This window comes from Littorina saxatilis, linkage group LG2 (genome assembly GCF_037325665.1).
Source record: "Littorina saxatilis isolate snail1 linkage group LG2, US_GU_Lsax_2.0, whole genome shotgun sequence".
Classification (NCBI taxonomy): Eukaryota; Metazoa; Mollusca; class Gastropoda; order Littorinimorpha; family Littorinidae; genus Littorina; species Littorina saxatilis.
Genome location: NC_090246.1, coordinates 13,037,018 through 13,050,108, shown reverse-complemented (window position 1 = coordinate 13,050,108; position 13,091 = coordinate 13,037,018). Strand labels below are relative to the sequence as shown.

At 40.4% G+C, this 13,091-nt stretch overlaps 1 protein-coding gene across 3 annotated transcripts in view; it reads left to right on the top strand.

Moving 5' to 3' along the window:
* LOC138958231 (uncharacterized) overlaps positions 1-13,091 on the top strand; it is a 67,386-nt gene that overhangs the window by 14,524 nt on the left and 39,771 nt on the right. For all 3 annotated transcript variants that reach the window (XM_070329335.1, XM_070329334.1, XM_070329336.1), the window contains 7 exons: positions 1,155-1,218; positions 3,814-3,882; positions 7,008-7,178; positions 9,848-10,034; positions 11,309-11,464; positions 12,140-12,290; positions 12,773-12,842. In XM_070329335.1, the coding sequence (XP_070185436.1) occupies positions 1,155-1,218; positions 3,814-3,882; positions 7,008-7,178; positions 9,848-10,034; positions 11,309-11,464; positions 12,140-12,290; positions 12,773-12,842 (868 nt within the window). The remainder of the gene's footprint in view (positions 1-1,154; positions 1,219-3,813; positions 3,883-7,007; positions 7,179-9,847; positions 10,035-11,308; positions 11,465-12,139; positions 12,291-12,772; positions 12,843-13,091) is intronic.

The following is a 13,091-nucleotide window of genomic DNA, read 5'->3' as shown; positions in this document are numbered from 1 at the left end:
TTCACATTTTTCCCATTTTCTCTGAAGTTTTTGAGATTCAATACCTCACCTATATATGATATATAGGGCAAAGTAAGCCCCATCTTTTGATACCAGTTTGGTTTACCTTGCTTCAAGGTCAAGGTCACAGGAGCTCTTCAAAATTGGATTGTATACATATTTTGAAGTGACCTTGACCCTGAACTATGGAAGATAACTGTTTCAAACTTAAAAATTATGTGGGGCACATGTTATGCCTTCATCATGAGACACATTTGGTCACATATGATCAAGGTCAAGGTCACTTTGACCCTTATGAAATGTGACCAAAATAAGGTAGTGAACCACTAAAAGTGACCATATCTCATGGTAGAAAGAGCCAATAAGCACCATTGTACTTCCTATGTCTTGAATTAACAGCTTTGTGTTGCATGACCTTGGATGACCTTGACCTTGGGTCAAGGTCACATGTATTTTGGTAGGAAAAATGTGTAAAGCAGTTCTTAATCTTATTGTATGATGTCATTGCTAGGTTTAGTTATTTGACCTTGACCCCGAAGGTCAAGGTCATGTAAAGGTCAAGGTCAAGCATGTGAGTCGTATGGGCTTTGCCCTTCTTGTTTTATCTTTTTCTGATGGTCATGGCCGTTATATTCTTAGTTCAGTGGCTACCATGAAGTCCGCAGTCTTCTGTAGTTTGGCAGGGGGTCCCAAAAATGCATTGCACTGTAAACTGGTATTGTCGTCATTTCCTTGAAATGATTGAGTCGAGCTACACATGACGTCTCCACATGTGATCACTCAGGGACGTGATCACATCCGCAGTGCTGATTGTTAGCTACGCATTGCATACTTGAAGGAAAAGAGTCTCAATGAGCGGACAGTGCAGAAAGCACAGATCAGAGCAAATCCTCACTGGGATGTCAGTCATTCAATGATTCATATGATTTCATTGGCAGAGATTTTCCCCAAGTGTAGAGACACGCCGTTCGCTATTGATTGGCCTACAATGTCACTTGTATCAGTGGTTGTAGCTCTGTTTCTATGGTAGAGCAAGGAAAAACAAGGGGAAGCAACTCTTCCACAATCCATCAAAAACCAAACTTTTTTTTCTCGGGATTGTGTCTATTTGGTGCATGCCAAGTGCCCATAACCATGAAGGGACTTTGTTACAGGCTGGATGAGATGTTGCTGACTGAGAGGCCCGTTCTCCACGCCCTGGAGGTACTTGTGTCAAATGTGAGTCTCATTCTAATAATTAAAGCCACAGTAAGCCTCCCGTAAACCATCACAGATACTGTCAGGCTTTTACACACAGAACAAACACCCTTTCATTTACACACTCACCGCTTGAGAACATCCTAGGTGCCCTCCGTAAAGAGCGAGCAGTTTTCAAAGAATTTATTTTTGCGTGGTTTTTCTTACCCCAGAGCCATCGCGAACCCGTGTGATCCAGTTTCCTTTTTTCACAATGTAGTCGTCAGTTTGTGATTTCAATGGGGACTCGCTGTAAGCTCATCTGCAATAGCACGTTATTGTGTACCTCGGAACCTAAACGCAACAAACGGCTGCGATTCACGCGAACTAGAGCGATGACAGTTGACTGTTCAGAGGAACCGGCGCGAAGCAGAACCGTCGTCTGCTACGAGAAAGACCGTTTGCGTGACACGTTTCCGGGCTTTTCTTTTTTCAAACTTTTAAAACTTCGAATTGTACTGATCTTGTCTTGATAAAAAAAGAATTCTTTTATGATTTAAGAATGTTTGTGTAACAAGCTGTCAATTTATTATCTAGATTTTAAAAGTTAGTTCTAGCGCCAAAACTATCCTACCTAGTTTTTTCCCGCCGACCCTAGACTTTTTTTTTATTGCATTTGTAAAAAAAAAAAAGAAAAAAAAAAGCGTCAAAACGAAAGTAACAGACGGCAGACGACACAAGGGGGATAACTTCGCATCCCTTTTGTCTCATTTGTTTTGTAATGTGTTGTCTTTCTCTTTGTATGGTAAGTCCAGTCTCTTTGCGTCACTGTATAGTTATTTTCTACCCTGACCACAAAAAAAAATCAAAAAAAATCCCGTCCTACCTACCCTATTTTTTGCAGCCATGTTACCAGAAACATACAACTTTTTATTTTTTTTTGCCTTGAAGGGTCCACGAAAATAAATTCTTTAAAATTTGATCGCTCTTTACGTAGGGCACCTAGGATGTTCTCAAGCGGTGAGTGTTTAAACGAAAGGGTGTTTGTACTGTGTGTAAAAGCCTGACATTATCTGTGATGGTTTACGGAAAGCTTACTGTGCCTTTAACCTTACAGGTAGTACATTGTTTCAAGAAAAACTGTGCTATTCTGAGTTGTGCAAGGTGAACTGTTCGCGTTTACAAGAGCTGTCTAATTTTGTCATTTGCCCCCCCTTATTCAAGCTTTTGTGTGTGTTTGTGTGTGTGTGTGTGTGTGTGTGTATGTTTGTGTGTGTGTGTGTGTGTGTGTGTGTGTGTGTGTGTGTGTGTGTGAGGAACAGTACTACTTTAAAGAAATACAGTACATTGTTGCATAATTTCTGACTATCAGACATGAAATGTGCATCCTTTTCAGTGTGGTACAGTATAACCTGTCAAATAAGGACACCCTTGGGACCAGTGAAAAGTGTCCTTATTCTGCAGGTGTCCTTATTTTACAGGTTCAAGCAAATGTGGTTGCGAAAAGGAAAGTGCTATATTGTATGTACATGTTTAAGAGTAAAAAAATAACAAGTAAAAACGGTGAAATACAGTATTTTATTACCAGTTGTAACAGATCCAGTCCACAGAGGACTTTTAAAAAGAACACTTTATCACATGTTGTTAACACAGGCAGAACAAGAATATATAAATTATTTAAAGTAAAAATAATTGGTCCTTCAGACAATACAACTTATCACAACAGCTTTAACACAGGTTGAACACAAGTTAACAGCTGATGGTAAAATGATTAGCACGCTTTGTTGAAAACCATTGGAAAACAGCATCATTTAGTTCCTCATAATCAGTTGCCTTCTTCGAAATCCACTTTTGATCTGCTCGACCGTCTCCTGATTCCCACAAAGCCATAATTTTTTCTCTGTCTATGCTGACTTTTGAAATCTGCGTCCTTCCACAGCCCAGCTCTTGCGCGATCGATCGGCATGATTGTCCGCTCTGCAGCTTTTTCACACACAAACACTCGTTGCTCTAAAGTGAGAGCGTTTCGTTCCTTCCGCAACCTAGAAGCCATCGTGATTCATTCAAACTTCGGCAAAACGCGACTGAATCAGCTGTGCAAGTGTGTGAGAATCTTCGATGTTGTTTACAAATGTACCGACTTCCGTCGAATACTTTCGATGCATTTCATTGGCTATGAGGTTGCTGACCAATCGCTAATAAGCTTGTTTCAGTTTCAGCTCAAAGCCGACCAATCGCGATTAAGCTTCTTTTACCTCTCAAATCAAGCTTGCGAGAGAGAGAAGACAGACAGTCGCTATGATGTTTGGATGTTTGGAAGTTAAACGAACATCCTTTGTCCGTATTGAGCAGTTACACAATTTATTAGGGACCTTAAATAAGCGTCCGCGTCCGTAATTCCGAGGTGTCCGCTAAGTACAGTGATCTTAATGAAGGAAACGATCCGTGCCAATAAAGACTGTCCGTATTGTGCGAGTGGCCGTTAAGTCCAGTGACCGCATTCTACAGGTTTTACTGTATTTAAAATAGTGTATACTTTGAATTTTTAGACTCGTAGTTTGTGATATACTTTACTTACTTCTTCGCCTGTCATATGGAGCCACATTATGGGATGTCTGTTTTTTGTTTTGATTTCAGGCTCAGTTTGGGGACGCACTTGCTAAAATACTTACCAAGGAAATAGATGAAGCAGTGCAAAGCAGTCTGGTAAGAACTTTCATTCTTTGAAAGATAAGATTTATATAAGCAATAAGCCTGTGTTCATAAGACTTTAGTTTCATAAGACTATTTTTGACTCACATGCGAAGCAAAAGTGAGTCTATGTACTCACCCGAGTCGTCCGTCCGTCCGTCCGTCCGTCCGTCCGTCCGTCCGTCCGTCCGTCCGGAAAACTTTAACGTTGGATATTTCTTGGACACTATTCAGTCTATCAGTATCAAATTTGGCAAGATGGTGTATGATGACAAGGCCCCAAAAAACATACATAGCATCTTGACCTTGCTTCAAGGTCAAGGTCGCAGGGGCCATAAATGTTGTCTAAAAAACAGCTATTTTTCACATTTTTCCCATTTTCTCTGAAGTTTTTGAGATTGAATACCTCACCTATATATGATATATAGGGCAAAGTAAGCCCCATCTTTTGATACCAGTTTGGTTTACCTTGCTTCAAGGTCAAGGTCACAGGAGCTCTTCAAAGTTGGATTGTATACATATTTTGAAGTGACCTTGACCCTGAACTATGGAAGATAACTGTTTCAAACTTAAAAATTATGTGGGGCACATGTTATGCCTTCATCATGAGACACATTTGGTCACATATGATCAAGGTCAAGGTCACTTTGACCCTTATGAAATGTGACCAAAATAAGGTAGTGAACCACTAAAAGTGACCATATCTCATGGTAGAAAGAGCCAATAAGCACCATTGTACTTCCAAGTCAAGTCAAGTTTTATTCCGATAAAACCCCGTGAGGGTACATGGAAAATTAAAAAACACAATAAAAACACATTTCATTCAACACCAAATAAAAGGAACTAAAACAAAAAGAAATCAGACTATGTACAGAAAAGGGAGTTGAGGGGTGAGGGAGAGCAAAAACAATACAAGAAACAATTCAACAATAATAATAATAATAATAATAATAATAATAATTGTCAGTAAGTACTGGTGTCACATGACTGATGTGAACCAGTTGATTGGCTAATGGCGATGCGCTAAAACTGTTAGCGCACTCTTGGAGTGCGCTAACTTTTCCACAGAGCGTATTCTTACGCCCTTTACCTAAGCAAGACTGTGCTCTCATCCTCAGAATTAATTACTGACATGTAGCTTATATTCTCCACAATACCAAATGACCATAAATTCCCTACTTCTCAATTAAAGCAGAAGTGGGTTTTTTTCTGACAGATTGCATGTGCCTGTGCCACAGTGCGGCTGCCACTGATCTAAAAATAGAAGCCGCTGGGTTTCATCTTATTCTCGCCGACTTGCATAGATTTTTCTCATCGTGTTAGTGGCATGTAGCTTATCATCCACATTACCAAATGATGAGTTAATATAAAATTCCCACCCGCTAGCAGAAAACACAAGTGTTATTCCGATAACGTACCAGCGAGACCAGTTTGGAAGACTGACTCGATCGACTCTGTCATACGAAGCCGCACTGACTAGACTACACTGAAATACGACTGCATCAGTTCAGTAAATGAATGGTTTCCGAATTATTATTTCAAGGCAAGAACAATCGTAATCGAAAACGTGTAGGGTTCAGAACGTTCTTACCATTATAAGACTTATTACCAGCGTGCCTCGTGCGTGCAGACTCAGTCAGTGCAGACTGCATGCAGTGGTTTGATTGCCCTAGCAGACGACATAAACCCCGCTCAGCAAATTAACATGTTGGGCAAATGTGAACGAAAAAACGGTGGGGATATAATACGTGTAGGGTTCAGAGCATTCTTACCGTTCATATTTAGTATCAGACTCCCCGATGAATGAAGATACAACACGAAAATATGCCACATTTGTTTTGAAAATGTGCGAACCGTCGAGTCCCGCGGCTTCAAGTCAATTCAAGGGGAGTCACTCCGCACAGTCAATCCGTCGAAGCTCGACTGGAGGTTTCGAATCGCAAATATTATAATGAAGAGCACAGCCCTTTCTCCGAGTTCAAATGAGGTCTCTCTGAAAGATCATCACTGTTCAGATTAACGCTACACTGGAATTTACCAACAGAAATTAAAATGCGTGTGACGAAAGCACGACACACTTGAGACACCCCACAAAAGTAGATCTTTACTGTACACGACCTGACCACACAGTTATGCCTATTCAAATGCGCGTTGCAAAATGTGCGCTTGGAATCTTCTTTTTTCTATGGCGGTACTGACAATATCGTTATTGAAACAATCCCAGTGCACTAAGGGATTTATAGAGCAAATCTCGAAAATAATTATTGAACTCAGCGCTATGCGCTTCGTTCAATAATGAATTTTCTCGATTTGCTCTATAAATCCCTTAGTGCACTGGGATGTCTCAATAACTTAAATAATAATAATAAAACACACAAAGTAATTACATACATTTCTTTACTATGGGAAATGGGGGGAAGGGGGAGGGGGGGGTGATGGGTGAGTTAACATAAGGACAAAGATACTATTACAAACAACACAAAACAGATAACGGAGTATAAAGCTAAAAGAGAATTAAATTTTACTCGCTTCTCAAACAGTCCATGACAAGTGTCATGAACTTTGCGAGTTTTAGCAATAAACTCTTTTTTGTAGTGGAAAAAAGCTCTCTGAATTTAACTGAATTGGGGCGGGCATAATAATAGCACCGTAACAACTGTTTTCTATAATTGGTAAAAAAAGGACATACAAAAATATAATGGAACTCGTCCCCAAGGTCACCTGATGAACATTTGTGACAGATTCTGTCTTGTCTGGGAATACTAAGAGTCCTACCTTTTTGTATAGGCAATTTATGATTCAGTGTTCTAAATTGTCTTGAATTAACAGCTTTGTGTTCCATGCTAGGTTTAGTTATGAAGGTCAAGGTCATGTAAAGGTCAAGGTCAAGCATGTGAGTGGTATGGGCTTTGCCCTTCTTGTTATTTTTGTTAATTATTTTTAGTCTTTTTTGCCTTACTTCTGGGTTTTTTCTTAATGGATGAGTTTTTGTCTCACATGAGTAACAGCACCTCAAGTGAAACTTGATTCTCAGTTTTTCTCTAATTTGTGTTGACCAAGTAGACTAAGAAGATTTTCCGGTTGATGAAGAACATGTGATTGCTCATCTGGAATTGACACAGATTGCATTTTTGTTTTAGGGTAACTACTTTCAGAAGAAATCAGCACTGTCTCAGTTGCTGAGCGTTAGCACCATACCAGAGGTCACCCCTGGACGTCAGAACTTGCAGCCCAATGAGGCCGCTCTGGCACCGTTCCGCAGTTTGCGCAGTTTCCCTCGCCTTACCAGTGACGATGTCGCAACAGCACAGGTGTGGAAGGGCGGAGAATGTTTTTGTTTTTTTCACTCCCCTGAGTAATCAAGGATCAAGTTGGGGTGAATAAGTCGGAAATGAACGTTCTCTTGAACATTATTTTATGAAGCTAGATCTGAAAATATTTTATTTTTGATTGATATCAAGTAGAAACCCCCCCCCCCCCCCCACCCCTTTTTACCCCCCCCCCCCCCCCCCTTTTTACATTTAGTCAAGTTTTGACTAAATGTTTTAACATAGAGGGGGAATCGAGACGAGGGTCATGGTGTGTGTCTGTCTGTGTCTGTCTGTGTGTGTGTGTAGAGCGATTCAGACTTAAATACTGGACCGATCTTTATGAAATTTGACATGAGAGTTCCTGGGAATGATATCCCCGGACGTTTTTTTCATTTTTTCGACAAATACCTTTGATGACGTCATATCCGGCTTTTTGTAAAAGTTGAGGCGGCAGTGTCACACCCTCATTTTTCAATCAAATTGATTGAAATTTTTGTAAAGCAATCTTTGACGAAGGCCGGACTTCAGGATTGCATTTCAGCTTGGTGGCTTAAAAATTAATTGATGACTTTGGTCATTAAAAATCTAAAAATTGTAATAATTTTTTTTTTATATAAAACGATCCAAATTTATGTTCATCTTCTTCTACATCATTTCCTGATTCCAAAAACATATAAATATGTTATATTTGGATTAAAGACAAGTTCTGAAAATTAAAAATATAACAATTATGATCAAAATAAAATTTCCGAAATCGATTTAAAAACAATTTCATCTTATTCCTTGTCGGTTCCTGATTCCAAAAACATATAGATATGATATGTTTGGATTAAAAACACGCTCAGAAAGTTAAAACGAAGAGAGGTACAGAAAAGCGTGCTATGCAGCACAGCGAAACCACTACCGCGCTGAACAGGCTCGTCAGTTTCACTGCGTTTTGCACAAGCGGCGGACTACGGTCATTGTGAAAAAATGCAGTGCGTTCAGTTTCATTCTGTGAGTTCCACAGCTTGACTAAATGTAGTAATTTCGCCTTTCGCGACTTGTTTAATTGTTTGAAGACCTCCAAAATTCTGAGAAAATCTGGTCTTAAAAAGGAGGGAGTCTTAATGAAATGGGGTTATATTTACAATGGCTTTTAACAGAAATTCAGAAAAAAGAGGATCTTAACCCCTTCACTGCCAAGCACGTACTAGATACATGGTCATGTTTGGTTTGTCATACGCCTATACACGTACTAGGTATGTGGCATTTACATCAGCACTTTTCAGGACATTTGTGAAAACTAAATGGGAGGTAACCACTGTCCAACTTCTTGTAGGGGTTTAAATACAGTTCTTTCCCATTGACCGTTCAGATAAGTTAGTACCACGTGGTAAAAACATTTTTAGAAGTTTTTTCCGATCTATAAGATTCAAAATGGCGGCCGAAAGTCGGACATCAACTCGTAGACCTGTTTTCAAAGGATACAGTGTTCTGGAAGCTCTACAAGAAGTGATTTATGGATTACCACACAGAAAAATACTGTTATGGGCTGTAATGTGAGTACCTGATGTTTGACACCAGTTTTAGCTGTGTTTTCTGCGGTTTTACGTGCTGCAGTGTGTGTGTGAAAGTTTGGAAACTGCAATTTTTGACAAAAATGGTCATTATATTGATTTTTACTATTACAATCACAAAGTCCAATGATCATGTTATCAGATAATAGCCAAGGGTGTAAGCAAACCACATGCCAAAGATCTAAGAGATATATCAATAAATTCCCGCAGTGGGGCACTGCGGTTATGAAATTAAAGGTCCCTCCTGTTTTTGGAACCGCAGGAGCTTTCTAGTTTGCTGTTAGGTAGATTTTTGGTTCCTCTTTCCTGTCATGCTCTCTTTTTCTTCATGAATTCTTTTCTTTTTTCTGCCTTCTTGCTCATTCACCTGTATTTTTTCCAAAAATCTCTTCTCTTGCCGCTTGTCTCGCGATTCATGTATAGTTTAATCTGTTAGTGTTCTGATGTAAGTCCAGCAGTAGATAGGTTAAGCCTATTTTAACATACTGGAAACTGGTAATCTTCCAGTAGGTATTAATTTAGTTTTACTAAAGCCTGCTGGGACACAATGCAAGTAATGGGTTAGTGCATTTGTAAACAGGAATCGCTTGACAAGTGGCCCCCTTCATCCCCCCCTTCCTCGTCCTGATATGGCTCTGCGTAGTCGGCTGGACGTTAAGCAACAAATAAATAAATAAATAAATAAATAAATAAATATATCAATAAATGATTGAGCAGTGAACAGATTAGTGAACCTACCGAAGAAAGCGAAATTTGTTCTGGAGCTCAGCAATACCAAAATGCTGTTATACTGTGGCAGTGAAGGGGTTAAAAGGGAGGGAGTCTTAAATGTTGGGGTCTTAACGAAAAGGGGTGTTCCCCTGTGATCAGTTTCATTGATGACAGAAGAACAACAAGGCAAAAGAAGATTTAATGCTGGTTGGTTTTCGCATTGAATCAAAATGCGGACAGATTTTGAAATATGCAGTTTTGTTGTTGTTGAAAGGCTGAACAGTTATGCAATGGGAAGACTACATGTCATCTTTACGCTGTTTTCAGCTCTAGTTTGTGTTTCATGGTGTACTGTTTGCATATTCCATGCCATCTTCAGTGTGACACACTATCTTTCAGACTATGATTCAAAAGGGCATTCATGAGCTGCAAAGTCTGGTGTACAAAGCACTGAAGCGTGTGGTTACCGGCAAGTCATCGCGCGAGGTTGGGTTGTCGTGGTTGGCTGCTCTCATCAGCTTGAACGAGCTTCGCACCTCGTCGGTCATGCAAGACAACTCTGGTGTGCAGCCTGTCTGCTCTGATGGTAAGTGTGTGTGTGTGTGTTCGTGTGTGCATGTGCGTGAGTGAGTGAGTAACTCTTGAGTGGAGATTCTCTTCAGGGAAACTTTAGGGAACAAACAAAAATGAGGATGAAAGTTGCTTGTTCATTTCAATGTTTGTTATTCTCCCATGTGTTAGAAGATTGATTCCACATAACTCGACTTACTCGTGTTGCACAGTTGATAGTGCTTCCGTCCCTTTGTTTCTTAGGCCTAAAAAAAAAATAGGTGTGGTTACGGTAACCCGACCTACCCTATTTTTAGGGGCCGACCCTATAACTTTTTATTACATTTGTCAACAACAAAAAACCCACTAAAAAACGAGTGCAGAAAACGCAATGAAAGCGAAAGCGCCCGAGTCGCACACTTATTTCCCTGTCAAGTAGGTTTAATTTGTACACATTAGAAAAAAAAGTTTAAAAAAAAAAGTGATTGCCTACCTTCCTACCTTATTTTTTTTGGCTATGTTACCGTAACCACACCTATTTTTTTTTTTGGCCTTAGAATAGGGAATAAACTCTCATATTTCACAGTGTGATTGACATTTGTAGATATACGAGAGTTCATATTTCTCTTTCTTAATATAAATTTTCCTTTGTAAACACACTTCCGTAGTCTCGAATTCACCCCCTTGAAGTGACGTCACATACGCAAAAAAACAAAAACGTTTGAAATTCATTTAGTAGGTCTGTGAACCTCGCATGGGCTTAATCGGGTTATTGCCAAAACACTCTTCTGTGTTGATAAGAGTGTGTGTGAGTGCTTGATTGCGTCTATGAGCAGTGTACATTTTGATCGAGTGAGGGCTCTTTGCAGTTTACAAATCCTAATCTGTGATATTCGTAATGTGATTGCTCCGCTTAGAAACCCAACTCCTGTGATATGAGAGGGTAAATTTACATAGTGCAATATTATTTTTGATTGTGATAGTCTTAAAGACGTTTGACCTCATTTAGATTTTATCTGTTCATTTATTAAATTTAAAGATGACAAGGACAGCACTTTAGGTCAGTGTTATTGGAAATATGATAGGTGTGCTTGTTATTACTGACGTGAACCTATGTTTTATGTGTGTTGTCCTATACAATTGTTGTCGTTTACAGGCAGGCAGGGTGTGCCGAAGAACATTTTCCATTTTTATTTTAATGGACAAAAAAGTGCTGTTATTGTTATTTTTATTATTATTATAAGGTCATGTGAATAAAATGCAATAGGTTGTTACTGTTTTCTTTTATCTTTTATTCTTTCTTCTGTACAGGCTTCATGCTGAATTTGTGCTTCGCCATGCTGGAGTTTTTCCTTCCTATCAGCCAGAGCTTGGACAAACTGGAGAAGGTCGACATCGGTTACTCCGCTTCTTCGGCCTGTCGCCTCAACTATGACTTTGAGGCTTGCTTGGCTGGTGGACAGATTGGTAGGTTGGACTTGTGAAGTCATCTTTGGGCTGTACAATGTAACCCCCCTTTTTAAGGCCCCCCCCCCCCCCCTAAAAAGGGTCATACACGCAAATTTCCACTTGTGCAAAATCACGAGGTTAACGTGGGAGTTTCAGCCCACAAACGAAGAAGAAGAAGAAGTACATAATGCTATCTATGTCACATATCTGTTTCCATTTTTACTAGCTTCCTGCCACGTTTGAGCATTGGTGATTTCCGAAAACTTGCAGTATTTAACTTTGCTATGATTTTTTGTTTTAAAATTGACGGAGCTACTGTCAATACATTGGGGGTAATTGGGTTAACAATGGATTGTATAGACCGGCACGGTTGGCCTAGTGGTAAGGCGTCCGCCCCGTGATCGGGAGGTCGTGGGTTCGAACTCAGGCCGGGTCATACCTAAGACTTTAAAATTGGCAATCTAGTGGCTGCTCCGCCTGGCGTCTGGCATTATGGGGTTAGTGCTAGGACTGGTTGGTCCGGTGTCAGAATAATATGACTGGGTGAGACATGAAGCCTGTGCTGCGACTTCTGTCTTGTGTGTGGCGCACGTTATATGTCAAAGCAGCACCGCCCTGATATGGCCCTTCGTGGTCGGCTGGGCGTTTCGCAAACAAACAAACAAACAAATGGATTGTATTTTGATTTTGCAGCAGCAGAGAAGGGAAAGGAGCGTAAACTTGGTCCCCTGCCCCCAGAGCTCCAGGGCAAGCACAGCTTCATCACCGAGTGCTTCCACCTGACTCAGCGAGCCCTCAGTGTCACCGTCATCCCTGCCATCAAGCGCTACAACAAGATGCACAGGTGGGGGTGGTGTATTGGGAGGGGGGGGGGGGGGGGGGGAATGAGAATCTTTGCAGATTTGTATTGTACTAGGATTTCTTTCTTTATATTTGGTGTACCGTGGAGTGAAGGCCCTTAGGAAGAAAGTTGCACCTTGTGTATGTGTCTGCTTAAGAGAGAGAGAGAAGTGTTTTTGTGTGTGTGTGTATGTGTGCATTATAGTGAATTACGGTGCAACATGCTGCAAATTGAAAACAGCCGATCGGAGATCAGTCTACAAAGTCTGTGCCCTATAGGCATTTCTTTTAACCACAGCTTATCTCCACCAAACTTATGCAAAATTCTGTTTAGTTTTATAATTTTGTACTTTCAGCTATCAATCATTGCAAGACACCTGTGCAGTGGATCATCCATCAAACTGTGCATGTTATTCTTTGTGTGTTTGTTTTTCAATTTCGAAGGGAGTTTTTTTTCCTCAAATATTATGTTGCTCCGTGTTTCAGTTTTTTCAACAGCCAGATGTCTCAAGCGAAAGGCACAGACAAGGAGGAATCGGTGAAAAATCAGCACGTGGTGAGTTAGCTGCTTGCGTTCACTTGTTGGCTCACGTAAGTGTAGCTTATGCGATCGTAACTTTGTCTGTCTGTGCGTATGTGCGTGCGTGCGTGTGTATGTCTGTGGTAGAAACTCTTAACATTTGAAGACGTCACATTACATTGACGTCACATTATGACGTAAGAGGGTTAGACGTCACGCGAAGGAAGTACTGAAAGTCTCGGTCATTATTATTTTGAGCGGGCCGAGACTAGTTGGCAGTCGTGT